This window comes from Ranitomeya imitator, chromosome 7 (assembly GCF_032444005.1).
Source record: "Ranitomeya imitator isolate aRanImi1 chromosome 7, aRanImi1.pri, whole genome shotgun sequence".
NCBI lineage: Eukaryota > Metazoa > Chordata > Amphibia > Anura > Dendrobatidae > Ranitomeya > Ranitomeya imitator.
In genome coordinates, this window is record NC_091288.1 from 181,302,296 (window position 1) to 181,320,530 (window position 18,235).

The 18,235-nt window shown below is 46.5% G+C and overlaps 1 protein-coding gene across 1 annotated transcript; it reads right to left on the minus strand.

Moving 5' to 3' along the window:
• Nucleotides 1–972: 972 nt before the first annotated feature.
• On the minus strand, nt 973–13,862 carry GDE1 (glycerophosphodiester phosphodiesterase 1). Its single transcript, XM_069734150.1, has 6 exons — nt 13,542–13,862; nt 11,766–11,941; nt 8,357–8,462; nt 5,449–5,541; nt 4,944–5,155; nt 973–3,997 (listed from the first exon to the last, which is right to left on the minus strand). Exons 1-6 carry the CDS (start codon nt 13,791–13,793, stop codon nt 3,850–3,852), a joined length of 987 nt encoding a protein of 328 aa, XP_069590251.1. The 5' UTR covers nt 13,794–13,862; the 3' UTR covers nt 973–3,849.
• Between the last annotated feature and the right edge of the window lie 4,373 nt (nt 13,863–18,235).

Here is an 18,235-nt window from a genome sequence, read left to right on the forward strand (position 1 = left end):
ACTCCAATGCATCCAAACACCGGGGATTTCAATTAATAGAATCCAAGTTTTACCGGAAATTTTCCCACAAAAATGTGATTAATTCTCCCTGCTATGCAACATCCCACCTGCAGATCAGAGACCATTTTCGACATGACAGGTTCTCTTCAACCGTTAAACCCTGACTTTGATGCGGGCTCCGAAGCTGAGCCTGCATCTTTCCCCACACATGACAATCAGCTGTCATGCATTTAACAGCTGTGGGTGGATCGGTGCTCCACCCATGGCTGTTAACCAGTTAAAGTCGCTGACAGCGGGACTTAACACGTGCAGGCCATAAAAGTGAATAATTCTAGCCGGTCATCAGCACGCCTATCACGTGATCATGGGGCACCGATGGGCTGTCATGACATCCGGGGATCTGCATAAGACCCCTTGCCTCACATTACGATACTCCTGCAAACACCAGCTCGTTGTCCCGTGTTCATAGGTCATGATTTCTGCTACACATAGCCTAAGCAATCGCACGATCACAGCTTCAAGTCTCCTAAGGAGACTATGAAATAAAGTAAAAAGTGATTTTTTTTGTTTTTAAATATTAAAACAAACCTGCAAATTTTTAAGTCACGCCCCTTCTGCCCAATTTAAAATAAAGAGCAACCCACATATTTAGTACTGCTGCATTCACAAGTGTCAAGTCTATCAAAATATATAGTAAATTAATCCAATCAGTAAACGGCGTAATGAGGAAAAAAAAAATGCCAGAATTACGTTTTTTGGTTGCCGCAACATTGCAATAAAAGGCGGTCAACACATCGTATTTACCATGAAAATGGTATCGATAAAAACATCAGCTCAGGTCGTTGGATCAAACTGTGAAAAGTAGTCATTGTGATGTTTGGTATCATGGCCTGTGAGAGTGAATGAAGTGTGACCCTGGCCCGCCCCCTGTTGGTGAATATTAGGAAATCTGAGAAATCATGAGATCAACTCTGGAATTAGCAAATAATTTATTTTAAGATCCAGTTACCTACAACACATATGTAGAAGTAATTGCTTACTTACAAGCATAGTTCAAGATTCGAGGACTTCCCCTCGCAGAAGCAGCGCCCCTCTTGTTCACTGGTGGTGTTTGGTATTGCAGCTTAGAGGGGTTGTATAAGCACAGACTATTTATGACCAACCCACAACTGCTCCTATCACAAGGACGGGACCTGTTCTACAGCACCCGGCAGCGGCCGCTACACATAATGTCCAAATAAATGGGACTAAACATGGTGTCGGTCCGGGGACACCTGGACATATCATGGGACAAAATGAACATTGATGGGGGGGGGGGGGGGGGGCATATATTGTGTGACCCTTGGCATTTAGTCAGCAACAGGGTTACACGCCGTAACACAAGACTCATCATGGGAGAACCAGGCAGCACTAATGGTGGAGTAATAACTTTAATCATGATTATTACAACTAATTTGCTGTAAGTTTAGATGTAGACTGCTTGTTTCTGTCATGCTGTTAATAAAGTTTGTTACAAAACAAAAGTCTAGATAATGTCATCACGTTTTTTTTTTCTTAGCTAACTTTATTAACATCACCTAAAGACAGGTTTTTTTTTTATCCTTGTATAACTTTATTAACAATGTCAATAATGACAAACCTGATAGAAACACTTCAGAATTTCTTCTCAAACTGCTATTCGCCTGGACGGGGTTAACTAACGATGCCAAGTTCTCCTTTGGAGGCTCTACACAGAATTATTATAATTTTTTTTTTTTTTAGACACCAAATGCAGCACCAGTCACAGGAAGACATGTCAGTAGAATATTAAAGGGGTATTCTCATCTCCAAGATATGTAGAAGGTGTAATAATAATATTAGCAAATATCCCCAATTAGAAATGTAGTATAGTTCTTCTGATTCGTTATGTGTCTTTCCTCATGTACAGGCATTGCAGAACCTTAGGTATCCATGGTTACGACACTAGTCAGTGGTTGTAACCAAGGATACCGAAGGTCCTGCAATGCCTGTACATGAGGAAAGAGACTTAGGGAATCAGAAGAACTATACTACATTTCTTTTTGGAGGTATTTGCTAATATTATTATTACACTTACTGTGTATTGGGATAGGATCTTAGAGATGAGAATACCCCTTTAAGTCCAAGCTTATCACACACGTGAATGGTTTCCTATTCTGCGCACAAATGAAATTCATCTGGAATACCTTTTAGACTTAAAGGAACAGGCTAGCAAAAGGAACTGATTTATTATAAAGGAAAAAACCGTGCATAAGAAATAAATGCGGGGTGTGAATTGGCTGCTATGGGGAACATTTCCTACAATCTTCAGCAGCTGAATGTCACTGGGTTATGCAGCTGGACAATGAACACCAGGATACGTTCCCACACACTGGGGGTCCATTGTGGATTTTTGGGTCGGTTTGTGGAAAGTTCGCATCGGCGGTCACTGATTGGGTGGATTTGCTGCAGGCTGCGCCCTGTGCATTCCATAGGATGACGTCCATGTTGAAAATTAATGTCACAAAATGACATTCTGCAGATATTAAACCTGCACCCAAGCTTAATTTCCGCACGTGGATTCAATTTCTGGACGGAAAATCGGCAACAAATCTAACCTGGGTGAACGTATGCCTAAAGAGGTTCTGCAACAGCAATGTGAAAGATTGATCACCTCACTTAGGCCCCTTTCACACATCAGTTTTTTGCCTTCAGTCATAATCCGTTGGATCGACTGATCCATCGCAGAATGTGAAAAACTGATGCGACGGATTCGTTTTCGGATCTGACTAGGGGGGCTGGCTAATTGGATCCGAAAAAAATCGGAGCATGCTCAGTTAAAAAAAAAAACGGAATCAGTCATTTGATGGATCCAGCACCCATAGGCTTCCATTCTAGCAAACGACGGATGGCGACGGATCCGTCGCTGTCCGTTTTTTCGACGGAGACAAAAAACGTTACTTTGTCGTCTCCGGCTGCCGAACAAGCAATTTTCGATGGATCCGGCGAACGATGGATGAAACGTCGCTAATACAAGTCTATGAGAAAATAAACGGATCCGGCGGCATCTGTCGCCAGATCCGTTTTTTTCAAAATTCAACAGATTGCGACTAATGGCGAAAAACTGATGTGTGAAAGGGGCCTTAGCAGGCCATACACATTAGATAGTAGTGGAATGATCAGCTCTAGTGATGAGCGAACGTGCTTTGATAAGGTGTTATCTGAGCATGCTCTGGTGCTAGGAGTGTCTTCGGCGTGCTCGAAAAATGTTAATGTCCCCACGGCTGCATGTCTCGCGGCTGTTCGACAGAAGCAACACAGGCAGGGATTGTCTAACAGGCAATCCATGCATATCGTGTTCTCCAATTTTGTGATTTCCTAATCCTTTCTATGTACATCCATAAAATCCATTCTTAAAATATGATTCTGAGGTTGTAAGACACCGATCCTGAGAGCGATCTACAGTTATGGACTGATCTCATGAAGGAGTGATTCTATGATCATGGCTGATGGAGTCCACAGATCAGATCTCTTGTATTGCACGTCTTTCCTGAGGTATTTCAGCAGATCCCAATATATATCTTATTTCTGATTAATGGTCATCACATTCATTAACAATAAGTTTCAAGCATCACACATATTGGTGGGATTTTCCCGTCTATGCCTTTACGGTGAGTCTGCCTTCTCGGCAGCAGAAGGCTCCTAACCAGTGAGGTGGGCTCGGATGGACCACCCTCATAAAATCATCTTTTAAAGGCTTAAGACAAAGTGGTCAACAACATAAAATAATGGATGACCCCTAAAATGATTTAATATCCTTATTCTGCTGCGGGCAGCACCATGGTGGGCGTTTCAGTAGTGAGGGTCACAATCCTCTACTAAGCTGTCACTGATGAAGTTGCTGTGCAGGACGTGGTCGCTGTGAAGCTTCTCCGTGGCTGTATTGACCGTCCACGCCACCACTTCAATGCCTCTCTTGTTCCACTTCTCCACGTAATTTCTGTAAGGTAGAGTGACATTACGTTAGGTCTCCATTCACACCATTGGGTCTCCATTCACACCATTGGGTCTCCATTCACACCATTGGGTCTCCATTCACACCATTGGGTCTCCATTCACACCATTGGGTCTCCATTCACACCATTGGGTCTCCATTCACACCATTGGGTCTCCATTCACACCACTGGGTCTCCATTCTCACCACTGGGTCTCCATTCTCACCACTGGGTCTCCATTCACACCATTGGGCCTCCATTCACACCATTGGGTCTCCATTCACACCATTGGGTCTCCATTCTCACCACTGGGTCTCCATTCACACCATTGGGTCTCCATTCTCACCATTGGGTCTCCATTCTCACCATTGGGTCTCCATTCTCACCATTGGGTCTCCATTCACACCATTGGGTCTCCATTCACACCATTGGGCCTCCATTCACACCATTGGGTCTCCATTCACACCATTGGGTCTCCATTCTCACCACTGGGTCTCCATTCACACCATTGGGTCTCCATTCTCACCATTGGGTCTCCATTCTCACCATTGGGTCTCCATTCTCACCATTGGGTCTCCATTCTCACCATTGGGTCTCCATTCTCACCATTGGGTCTCCATTCACACCATTGGGTCTCCATTCTGTCAGTCCATGAAGATCGGACCACGCTCGGATGTCATCCGAGTGCAGTCTGATTTTTTTCATTATCGGAGGCAAATTGTGCTCGACGTCATTGATTTTCTGACGCATTTGATCGGATGTTTTGATGGATTGCACTTGGTCCAAAACTACGGTCATCTGCACGAACCCTTAGTGGGATGGCTAGTCTGGAGAAAACAACAATAACCCCTCGACTAGTCATCCAATAATTAGCACAGTGTGAATTTGGCCCTAGGCATCAATGGTCCCCTAAATGTTCACTCCCCATCATGACCAATAAAGTGACCTTACTGTGAAATGTAATTCTTCTGCATTAAGAAGGCCGACACTCCACAGAAGTTCCACAGGACGTGGTGCAGCGCCCAGTCCAGCAGGACATCCATCGAGACGTAGAAGTAATGCTTCCAAATGGAGTCGAAGCGAGGCGTTCCATCCCCGAGATGGCTGAGGCTCCACGGCCTGTGGGTCAGAGCGGTGACTACATTGACGTCTGCTTGTCTCATCTGCAGATTAAACAACATCGAAAGAATAGAAAGTTTGGAAGGAGCAGCAGAAATGGTCGATATAAGCGGCAGCCATCTCATTTTATCATTTCTGTGTCCCACAGTATATAAAGTAGAAAATAATCAATGCCGCAACCAGCGATGGGCGACCACTCAGCTTATACTTTGCACCAGTGGAGCTTTAGAGCAATGACAACTGGTGAGAGTATATGATGGTCTCCAGTGATGAAATTGGGGGCAGGTCTGAGGGACAAACCTCTTATTGCAGTGAATGTTAGCAATTTGCTACTTACTTTATAAATAACACTTGGTTCAAAAGAACAGACAATGCTGCAATTGTAGAGGCGTGGAAAGTCCATGTACATCTTCCTGAGAGCGTCAGCAGCCTGAAAAATAAGAATACGCCATTATCCCCAGGCAGAGGAGAGGTTAGATTATTACTGAATATGCATCCAGCAGTCAGTGAAATAAGCAAAAAAATAACAGAAGCAGCAGCAGCAGCATGTCTTCACTCCAATAATCATGTTTCTATCACAGATTTCCAATTAAAAGCGAGAATCAATTAGGATCGGGTAAACCTGTCCTACCACATTCATGTGAACAGTGTAATACTATAGTTTGACCACTAGATGTCAGAAGTCTATTTACAGTCCCACTCAACAGAACTATGGTGAGGTGACCTAATCATTGGGGTTTTGTTTGAGACAGAAGTGTGAAACTAAAGGGGTTGTCCAGAGGAAACAAGTTATCACCTATCCAGAGAATAGGCAATATCTTATGGATCGGTGAGGGTGCAACCATCGAGACCCACACCGATAGACAAAACAGGGCCCTTTTAACCTAGTTAGAATGAAGCAGAGGTGCACATGCTCTACCGTCACTCCATACATTCTCTACGGGGCTGCTGAGCTCGGCTTTTTCCGTCAGCCACATGGAGAATGAAAGGAGCAGCAGTCAGGCAACCAACCTCTGTTTTGTAACAGGGGACACAGATTCGGATTTGGTCCTTTTCAGCTGCGATCTATGTGATGTCATGGAGTAAGAGGTCACTGGAGTTCATCAAGGCAGTCATAGTTACGCAGACTTTAACACAGCCAGATGTGGATCTTAACAAGCACTGAACTATTCCGACGTGCGCTGCACTCAACCACTCCGACGGGCGCCACACTGAACCAATCCGACATGTGTAGCACTCAACCACTCCGACGCGCGCCGCACTGAACCACTCCGACGCGCGCCGCACCAAACCACTCCGACGCGTGCCGCACCGAACCACTCCGACGCGCGCCGCACTGAACCACTCCGACGCGCGCCGCACCAAACCACTCCGACGCGTGCCGCACCAAACCACTCCGACGCGTGTAGCACTGAACCAATCCTACGCGTGTAGCACTGAACCACTCCGACGCGCGCCGCACTGAACCACTCCGACGCGTGCCGCACCAAACCACTCCGACGCGCGCCGCACCAAACCACTCCGACACGTGCCGCACCGAACCACTCCGATGCGTGTAGCACTGAACCAATCCTACGCGTGTAGCACTGAACCACTCCGATGCGTGTAGCACTGAACCAATCCTACGCGTGTAGCACTGAACCACTCCGACGCGCGCCGCACTGAACCACTCCGACGCGTGCCGCACTGAACCAATCCGACGCGCACCACCGGCCGAGATGCTGCCTGTATTTTAAAGGGACTCTGTCACCTGAATTTGGAGGGAACAATTTTCAGCCATAGGGGCGGGGTTTTCAGGTGTTTGATTCACCCTTTCCTTACCCGCTGGCTGCAATATTGGATTGAAGTACATTCTCTGTCCTCCATAGTACATGCCTGCACAAGGAAATCTTCCCTTGCGCAGGCGTGTACTACGGAGGACAGAGAATGAACTTTAATCCAATATTTGCCTTGTGCAGGCGTGTACTACGGAGGACAGAGAATGAACTTCAATCCAATATTGCAGCCAGCATGCAGCCAGCGGGTAAGGAAAGGGTGAATCACACACCTGAAAACTCCGCCCATATGGCTGAAAATTGTTCCCTCTAAATTCAGGTGACAGTGTCCCTTTAAATCAACTTTCTCGGAACACCCTTATTATTCACGGTGGGCTGAAGCAAACATCTATTGGATTCAAGATACCCAGAATAACCAAGTGTCGGGACACCTACTGTACAACTAGGAAGGTTTAATCTACATTGTTTATACCATACTCTAACTACCTCACTTATTAACCGCCTCATCAGTGATATATGACAGCGGTGGATGGTCAGACATCTCTCTGACTACACAGTATCCGACATACCAACTACCCCCCTGTATTTGCAAGTATAAAATCCCCCTTGTGCGATCTTCCCACAGCACGTTTTTTTTTTTAATCTAAGGGGGATACAAATTCTGCTTTCTTCTGATCGATGCGGGTCCCAGATGTGGGACACCCACTGATCCTCAAGTTATCACCTGTGATGTGGATAGGTGTTTTTTTTTTAAGACAACCCCTTTGACAAACATGTATGCCCATCTCCGCCATCTAATCACAGAATACAGATGCCAGATATGGGCCTGTATTCTGCTCATTGCACAAGGCAAGAAGCCGCTGCGACCGTGAATTACGGTCACACTAGCAGTATTTGGTCAGTATTTTACCTCAGAATTTGTAAGCCAAAACCAGGAGTGGGTGATAAATACAGAAGTGGTGCATATGTTTCTATTATACTTTTCCTCTATTTGTTCCACTCCTGGCTTTGGCTTACAAATTCTGAGGTAAAATACTGACCAAATACTGACCGTGTGAACGTGGCCTAATAGAAACACGTCACCACTTCTGTATTTTTCACTCACTCCTTGTTTTGGCTTACAAATACTGAGGTAAAAAAGTCACCAAATACTGAGAGTGTGAACGTGGCCTTAAAGAGAGGGATTAGTCTAAAATGGTTGCCCCAAGATTGATCATGTGGTCACATACGACGTATGTGTTCTTTACACTCCCCTTCAGGACATGCACCTAATGTGTCAAGGTCTGGTGAGAATATTAAAGGGCCGTAGACAAGACCACTAATAAACCCCCCAACCCACTATTGTAATTATGATCTCTGTTATCAGCTCGCACCGTGTTCATACAACAGTGGGGAGGACAGTGACATTAGGGATAACCCCTGGCCCTCCATATTGGTCCTCCGTGTACTGTACCATCAGGTTATTATTACCTGAGCCGCATGGCCTTTAACATCAAAGTAGATCACTAAATTGTGCCGGAAACATTCCTCAACAGCTTCCTGCAGCGTTGGCACCTTCTCGTTATTATACAGATGCCTGGGAAGAATGAGAAGAACAATATATGACGACGCTACCACTATGGGTGCGACATTGCGAAGGGCTTGTAACAACAACTAACTCTACAGTCTACATTCTCAAGAAAGGAAGGATTTTTAATTAAATTAGTTTTTTTATTTTAATTTTATTCTTTAATGCTCGTTACCTAGGTTACCTACCACTTACGCAGTTTATGAGTGGTGGTCGGTCTCCTACATAAAGGAGCGCAGTGCTTACAAGCTCTTTTCTATACAGCTTGTAGGTGCTGCTCTGAAGATTGGCCGGTTCGCTGCCTCTGCTTGCTGCAATGGAGGGCGCACAATTCGGGCCAAGAGGTGCAATGATGCCACTGGTCAGAACTGTTGATCAGTCAGGAGGTCAGCGGGCCCCCCGGCAAGCGGAGAGGCTGGTGTGCTCCTGAATAATGAACGCAAGACAACCCCTTCAATGGACTTAAAGTCTTCCTTCAACCTTAATGACTATGTAATTTCCCAAACTCATAAAGTAATTTAGATTAAAGCAAAGTCCCGGCTTAATGAAAGTGAGACTTTAGAGACAGGACTTTACATTTTTATGATTACTTCCTTAAAGGGAATGTTTCACCAGGTTTTTGCTATGTAATCTGACAGCAGCATGATGTAGGGTTCGAAACACCGATTCCAGAAATGTATCACTTACTTTACTGGGTGCAGCAGTTTTGATAAAATCCCTGTTTTCTCTGCTGCAGATCCCAGAATGCTGAGCCCTGTATAACCCCGCCCACAATAGGGATTGGACAGAACGCTGCCAATCGGATGGGGGCGGGGTTACACAGAGCAGTTGACTAGGAGGCACGACACATCTAGTCCTGTAGCAACAACCTCCTGCTGATAAAACAGATTTTCATTGAAACAGCAGCACACAGCCCGGTAAGTGACATATCAATGGAATCAGGGTCTTAGCCCCTACATTATGCTGCTCTCAGATTACAAAGCTATTGACAGATTCCATTTCATTGCTCTCTGTAGCAGTTATCCTCATACTGAGCTCCAAATCATTTGCATAGAGGTAGATTTTACAATTCTGAGTGTCTGTAACCGCCACTAGAGGGAGCTCACTGCATATGGAGCCCAATATATGAACAGTGTATAGTACGCTCCCCCTAGTGGTGGCTTCATTCCCAGGATTGCTATAGATTCCAGAGATCGGACTTCCATCAGTCAGAAAGTAATGGGACATCCTAGCGATAAGCCACCACTTTAGAAGACGGGAAAGTCTTTTTAAAAAACTAATGCAAATTCCAAAGCTTCCACTACAAATGGCAGGTTGGTATTTGCTGCTATGACGGCTCCGACTTTCCATGATGAATATTATTGTCGGTGTCCCGGAATGTTACGTACCAGCTGATAGCAATGCTAAGTATGGCTACACCCCTGATCAGCAGCTTGATGGGCACATACCGCACATGCCAGGACGCCTGCACTAGAGAAACAGGTTCTGGGGGATCGGATCCACGTGTGCACACTTGAGCTATTGTGTCACACATCTATCTGCCGCGTCTACAAGACGAGGATGACTGACTGCAGCGGTGATCAGTGGCGATTCGCTCTATAAAATACGGGGGACTGGCAGCTTTATGCCAGGAGAAATGCCCCAGCGTGTCTTCAATATTCAGCACCGCCACACTGGTGGGAAAACGTGGCTGTCCACTGGTGGAAGGATATCCAGCACCATATTTAAGACAGGCAATCTGCATCATGTCTTAGAGGGTCCTCCGGTGCGGACGCCAGGTACAGGCGATCATGTGACCACAAGTATGAGATTTGGTACTTCTGGCCACATTCTGACTAGACGTGTCCAGCTTTCCTCAATACATCTGCATTGATTGAGGCCGCGCACGTCTAGTCGGCATGTGACTATATGTATGCAAATCGCATACTTGTTGTTATGATCACCTGAGAATCCTCATGGTGAGCAGTGAGCGCGCCGTGAGGGTTCCCGAGTCTGCAGCTACATAGAATGACTGCAGACTTGTACCCTAAGGCCAGAGTAGTGCCTTACGTAGCGCTCTTGTATGCGGAGAGCGAACACTTCTGGAGACTTTCTCCCTAATTTGTGACCCCTGTATTTTTAACCCATGCAGGAGGCCAGTCCAGGGGGTCGGGGTAATTTCCTACTTCTTAAGTGTTTAGAGCATTTTATGGCCTCCGGCAGAGCGCGGTGTATTTTACAAGCTGCGGCGGATCCCCAGACGTAGCGGCATTACACGTTATCTTTACCAGGGTCTATAAAACGCTGATGTTTTTCTTCAATGTTAGATAAGAACTTTAATAAGAAAAAATGTTCACGAGTGCTGATAAAGGACAAGCCCCGCTATGGGGCGGCTCCATATAACACTGCCCAGCGCACACGGGAGGCTGCGGACGTAGTCTTGATACCATACACCCGCTATGCCCAACTTTATAGGGGTCTGTATTAGGATGGCAAAACTTAGAAAGTGTTGTCAAACAATGACATGTGCAGCCTGGCAGGAATCAGTACACAGCACCATCCTGACAACTGTCCCCCAGACCGCAGCCAGGAAAAATTCCTCACACCCCATAATCACAGTGGTGCCCTAATGTCACATTGTGCCCGTATTTAGTATCTGCTGCCATCGTAATGGCAAGGGGAGCACACGGGCCAAGGAGAGCACACGGGCCAAGGAGGGCAAGGGGAGCGCATGGGCAAGGGGAGAGCACAAGGGCAAGGTAGAGAACAAGGGCAAGGAAAGCACACGGGCAAGGAGAGCACAAGGGCAAGGAAAGCACACGGGCAAGGACAGCACACGAGCAAGGGGAGCACAAGGGCCAAGGAGAGCACACGTGCCAAGGAGAGCACATGGGCCAAGGAGAGCACACGGGCCAAGGAGGGCACACGGGCCAAGGAGGGCAAGGGGAGCGCATGGGCAAGGGGACCAAGGGGAGAGCACACAGGCAAGGGGACAGCACACGGGCAAAGGGACAGCACACGGGCAAGGGGACAGCACACGGGCAAGGGGAGCACACGGGCAAGGGGATCAAGGGGAGCACAAGGGCAAGGGGAGCACACGGGCAAGGGGACCAAGGAGAGAACATGGGCAAGGGGAGCACACGGGCAAGGGGACCAAGGAGAGAACATGGGCAAGGGGAGCACACGGGCAACTTATGTTTCGTCAGTGCCCCTGCGTCTTGAGGAATGGCCAAATACTGTGAATTTGTATTGTCATGCCATTAAGATTTTCCAATATGGCTGCATTACTTGTGATGTCCTGAAAATAAGAAGATGTCAGACGTCCACACTAACCCCAAGCGATGGTTGGCAGCGGAATTCAGCTTCCTGATTTCAGCAAAAGTAAGGTCACTTAGTTTTCCATGGCCGTCCGTCGTCCGATCTACCGTGTCGTCATGCATGAGAATAGGAACTCCATCTTTCGTAAACTCCAGGTCCAGCTCCACTGCGACGGCGCCATTCCGTGCCGCCTGGAACAAGAAGCCATGAAACAAACGGGTAAAACAAATCCGCAAATGTCAAACTGCGCCCAGAGAATTTAGCGGGGGCTCCATAAATATGGCCACGTATAAATGGCAGACATCTGCCCCAGAACGTTTCTGTCCGGGTGCATCGGGCTCAGTAGCCTCTCCAAACACGGAGGGTGCCGGCTGTGATACACAGACAACACCTGCCTCTAACGGCAGCGACTGGAGCGAGCTCTGATCACTGCTGGGGAATCGCTGCTTTCAATCACTGCTGGGGAACCGCTGCTTTCAATCACTGCTGGGGAACCGCTGCTTTCAATCACTGCTGGGGAACCGCTGCTTTCAATCACTGCTGGGGAACCGCTGCTTTCAATCACTGCTGGGGAACCGCTGCTTTCAATCACTGCTGGGGAACCGCTGCTTTCAATCACTGCTAGGTAACCGCTGCTTTCAATCACTGCTGGGGAACCGCTGCTTTCAATCACTGCTGGTTAACCGCTGCTTTCAATCACTGCTGGGGAACCGCTGCTTTCAATCACTGCTGGGGAACCGCTGCTTTCAATCACTGCTGGGGAACTGCTGCTTTCAATCACTGCTGGGTAACTGCTGCTTTCAATCACTGCTGGGGAACCGCTGCTTTCAATCACTGCTGGGGAACCGCTGCTTTCAATCACTGCTGGGGAACCGCTGCTTTCAATCACTGCTAGGTAACCGCTGCTTTCAATCACTGCTGGGGAACCGCTGCTTTCAATCACTGCTGGGGAACTGCTGCTTTCAATCACTGCTGGGGAACCGCTGCTTTCAATCACTGCTGGGGAACCGCTGCTTTCAATCACTGCTGGGGAACCGCTCCTTTCAATCACTGCTGGGGAACCGCTGCTTTCAATCACTGCTGGGGAACCGCTGCTTTCAATCACTGCTGGGGAACCGCTCCTTTCAATCACTGCTGGGGAACCGCTGCTTTCAATCACTGCTAGGTAACCGCTGCTTTCAATCACTGCTGGGGAACCGCTGCTTTCAATCACTGCTGGGGAACTGCTGCTTTCAATCACTGCTGGGGAACCGCTGCTTTCAATCACTGCTGGGGAACCGCTGCTTTCAATCACTGCTGGGGAACCGCTCCTTTCAATCACTGCTGGGGAACCGCTGCTTTCAATCACTGCTGGGGAACCGCTGCTTTCAATCACTGCTGGGGAACCGCTCCTTTCAATCACTGCTGGGGAACCGCTGCTTTCAATCACTGCTGGGGAACCGCTGCTTTCAATCACTGCTGGGGAACCGCTCCTTTCAATCACTGGGCTTATTAAGTAGGGCGAGCCTGATGGGACGTATGTATGTTGGAAAAAAGTCGGACATGTTTCCTGCACAAAATTACAACTCCTGCAAAAAAACAAACCCAGCACAAGCACATGTATGTCTATGGGAACCTAAAGAGGCCATGGCCTGGGAGAGGAAGTGAGAAAGGAAAGGGCAAAACCAGGGCAAAGGGAAGAGGCTGGAAATGGATGAGGGCATGAGGAAGCTTTCCATTCAGTGACAGCAAGCGGCGACCACTGCAGTCCGGGGTGAATGGCGGCCCGTGCTGCTGCCGGCACATACTGACCAGGCTGATGGCGGCCAGCGTGTTCTCAGGGGCATCGTGGGCGCCTCCGCGGTGGGCGATGGGCGACACCTTCCCCCGGGGCTTCAGCACCTGCTGTGCCCGGGACTCGGGGACCGGCTGGAACCTGAACAGCACGAGCAACAGGTAGAGGCCGCCGGTCAGGACGCCGGACACCTGGGGGCTGCGGGTGACGAGGAGCAGCAGCACGAACACGGAGCTGAAGGACAGCAGCAGACCCTCAGCCCACAGCATGGCGACCACCGAGCCGGCCACCGAGCCGGGCCGCCCCGCCCTCACCAGCCTATACCCGGTAGTGAGGCGGAGAGATGGCGGCAGGGAGTCTCCCTGCACAATGGCTGATGTCACTGCACAGTGTGTACAGAGGACTAATGACAGGGGTCAGCAGGGTGGGATATATATATATACTGCACTGTACACAGCTACAGGGGTCAGCGGGGTGGGATATATATATACTGCACTGTGTACATACAGGACTAATGACAGGGGTCAGCGGGGTGGGATATATATATATACTGCACTGTACACAGCTACAGGGGTCAGCGGGGTGGGATATATATATACTGCACTGTACACAGCTACAGGGGTCAGCGGGGTGGGATATATATATATATATATATGTATATATATATATATACTGCACTGTGTACATACAGGACTAATGATAGGGGTCAGCGGGGTGGGATATATATATATACTGCACTGTACACAGCTACAGGGGTCAGCGGGGTGGGATATATATATACTGCACTGTACACAGCTACAGGGGTCAGCGGGGTGGGATATATATATACTGCACTGTACACAGCTACAGGGGTCAGCGGGGTGGGATATATATATATATATATATGTATATATATATATATACTGCACTGTGTACATACAGGACTAATGATAGGGGTCAGCAGGGTGGGATATATATATATACTGCACTGTACACAGCTACAGGGGTCAGCGGGGTGGGATATATATATACTGCACTGTACACAGCTACAGGGGTCAGCGGGGTGGGATATATATATATATATATATGTATATATATATATATACTGCACTGTGTACATACAGGACTAATGATAGGGGTCAGCGGGGTGGGATATATATATATACTGCACTGTACACAGCTACAGGGGTCAGCAGGGTGGGATATATATATACTGCACTGTGTACATACAGGACTAATGACGGGTCAGCGGGGTGGGATATATATATACTGCACTGTACACAGCTACAGGGGTCAGCGGGGTGGGATATATATATACTGCACTGTGTACATACAGGACTAATGACGGGTCAGCAGGGTGGGATATATATATATACTGCACTGTACACAGCTACAGGGGTCAGCAGGGTGGGATATATATATATATACTGCACTGTGTACATACAGGACTAATGACGGGTCAGCGGGGTGGGATATATATATGCTGCACTGTACACAGCTACAGGGGTCAGCAGGGTGGGATATATATATACTGCACTGTGTACATACAGGACTAATGACGGGTCAGCAGGGTGGGATATATATATACTGCACTGTACACAGCTACAGGGGTCAGCAGGGTGGGATATATATATACAGTGCACTGTGTACATACAGGACTAATGATAGGGGTCAGCAGGGTGGGATATATATATATACAGTGCACTGTGTACATACAGGACTAATGATAGGGGTCAGCAGGGTGGGATATATATATATATATATACAGTGCACTATGTACATACAGGACTAATGATAGGGGTCAGCAGGGTGGGATATATATATATATATATATATATATATATATATATATACAGTGCACTATGTACATACAGGACTAATGATAAGGGTCAGCGGGGTGGGATATATATATATATATACAGTGCACTATGTACATACAGGACTAATGATAGGGGTCAGCGGGGTGGGATATATATATATATATATATATATATATATACACAGTGCACTATGTACATACAGGACTAATGATAGGGGTCAGCAGGGTGGGATATATATATATATATATATATATATATACAGTGCACTATGTACATACAGGACTAATGATAGGGGTCAGCAGGGTGGGATATATATATATATATACAGTGCACTATGTACATACAGGACTAATGATAGGGGTCAGCGGGGTGGGATATATATATATATATATATACAGTGCACTATGTACATACAGGACTAATGATAGGGGTCAGCGGGGTGGGATATATATATATATATATACAGTGCACTATGTACATACAGGACTAATGATAGGGGTCAGCGGGGTGGGATATATATATATATATACAGTGCACTATGTACATACAGGACTAATGATAGGGGTCAGCAGGGTGGGATATATATATATATATACAGTGCACTATGTACATACAGGACTAATGATAGGGGTCAGCGGGGTGGGATATATATATATATATACAGTGCACTATGTACATACAGGACTAATGATAGGGGTCAGCAGGGTGGGATATATATATATATATACAGTGCACTATGTACATACAGGACTAATGATAGGGGTCAGCGGGGTGGGATATATATATATATATATATACAGTGCACTATGTACATACAGGACTAATGATAGGGGTCAGCGGGGTGGGATATATATATATATATATACAGTGCACTATGTACATACAGGACTAATGATAGGGGTCAGCGGGGTGGGATATATATATATATATACAGTGCACTATGTACATACAGGACTAATGATAGGGGTCAGCAGGGTGGGATATATATATATATATACAGTGCACTATGTACATACAGGACTAATGATAGGGGTCAGCGGGGTGGGATATATATATATATATATACAGTGCACTATGTACATACAGGACTAATGATAGGGGTCAGCAGGGTGGGATATACATATATACAGTGGGGCAAAAAAGTATTTAGTCAGTCAGCAATAGTGCAAGTTCCACCACTTAAAAAGATGAGAGGCGTCTGTAATTTACATCATAGGTAGACCTCAACTATGGGAGACAAACTGAGAAAAAAAAATCCAGAAAATCACATTGTCTGTTTTTTTATCATTTTATTTGCATTTTATGGTGGAAAATAAGTATTTGGTCAGAAACAAACAATCAAGATTTCTGGCTCTCACAGACCTGTAACTTCTTCTTTAAGAGTCTCCTCTTTCCTCCACTCATTACCTGTAGTAATGGCACCTGTTTAAACTTGTTATCAGTATAAAAAGACACCTGTGCACACCCTCAAACAGTCTGACTCCAAACTCCACTATGGTGAAGACCAAAGAGCCGTCAAAGGACACCAGAAACAAAATTGTAGCCCTGCACCAGGCTGGGAAGACTGAATCTGCAATAGCCAACCAGCTAGGAGTGAAAAAATCAACAGTGGGAGCAATAATTAGAAAATGGAAGACATACAAGACCACTGATAATCTCCCTCGATCTGGGACTCCACGCAAAATCCCACCCAGTGGGGTCAGAATAATCACAAGAACGGTGAGCAAAAATCCCAGAACCACGCGGGGGGACCTAGTGAATGAACTGCAGAGAGCTGGGACCAATGTAACAAGGCCTACCATAAGTAACACACTACGCCACCATGGACTCAGATCCTGCAGTGCCAGACGTGTCCCACTGCTTAAGCCAGTACATGTCCGGGCCCGTCTGAAGTTTGCTAGAGAGCATTTGGATGATCCAGAGGAGTTTTGGGAGAATGTCCTATGGTCTGATGAAACCAAACTGGAACTGTTTGGTAGAAACACAACTTGTCGTGTTTGGAGGAAAAAGAATACTGAGTTGCATCCATCAAACACCATACCTACTGTAAAGCATGGTGGTGGAAACATCATGCTTTGGGGCTGTTTCTCTGCAAAGGGGCCAGGACGACTGATCCGGGTACATGAAAGAATGAATGGAGCCATGTATCGTGAGATTTTGAGTGCAAACCTCCTTCCATCAGCAAGGGCATTGAAGATGAAACGTGGCTGGGTCTTTCAACATGACAATGATCCAAAGCACACTGCCAGGGCAATGAAGGAGTGGCTTCGTAAGAAGCATTTCAAGGTCCTGGAGTGGCCTAGCCAGTCTCCAGATCTCAACCCTATAGAAAACCTTTGGAGGGAGTTGAAAGTCCGTGTTGCCAAGCGAAAAGCCAAAAACATCACTGCTCTAGAGGAGATCTGCATGGAGGAACGGGCCAACATACCAACAGTGTGTGGCAACCTTGTGAAGACTTACAGAAAACGTTTGACCTCTGTCATTGCCAACAAAGGATATATTACAAAGTATTGAGATGAAATTTTGTTTCTGACCAAATACTTATTTTCCACCATAATATGCAAATAAAATGTTAAAAAAATAGACAATGTGATTTTCGGGATTTTTTTTTCTCAGTTTGTCTCCCATAGTTGAGGTCTACCTATGATGTAAATTACAGACGCCTCTCATCTTTTTAAGTGGTGGAACTTGCACTATTGCTGACTGACTAAATACTTTTTTGCCCCACTGTATATACAGTGCACTATGTACATACAGGACTAATGATAGGGGTCAGTAGGGTGGGATATATATATACAGTGCACTATGTACATACAGGACTAATGACGGGTCAGCGGGGTGGGATATATATATATATATATATATACAGTGCACTATGTACATACAGGACTAATGATAGGGGTCAGCGGGGT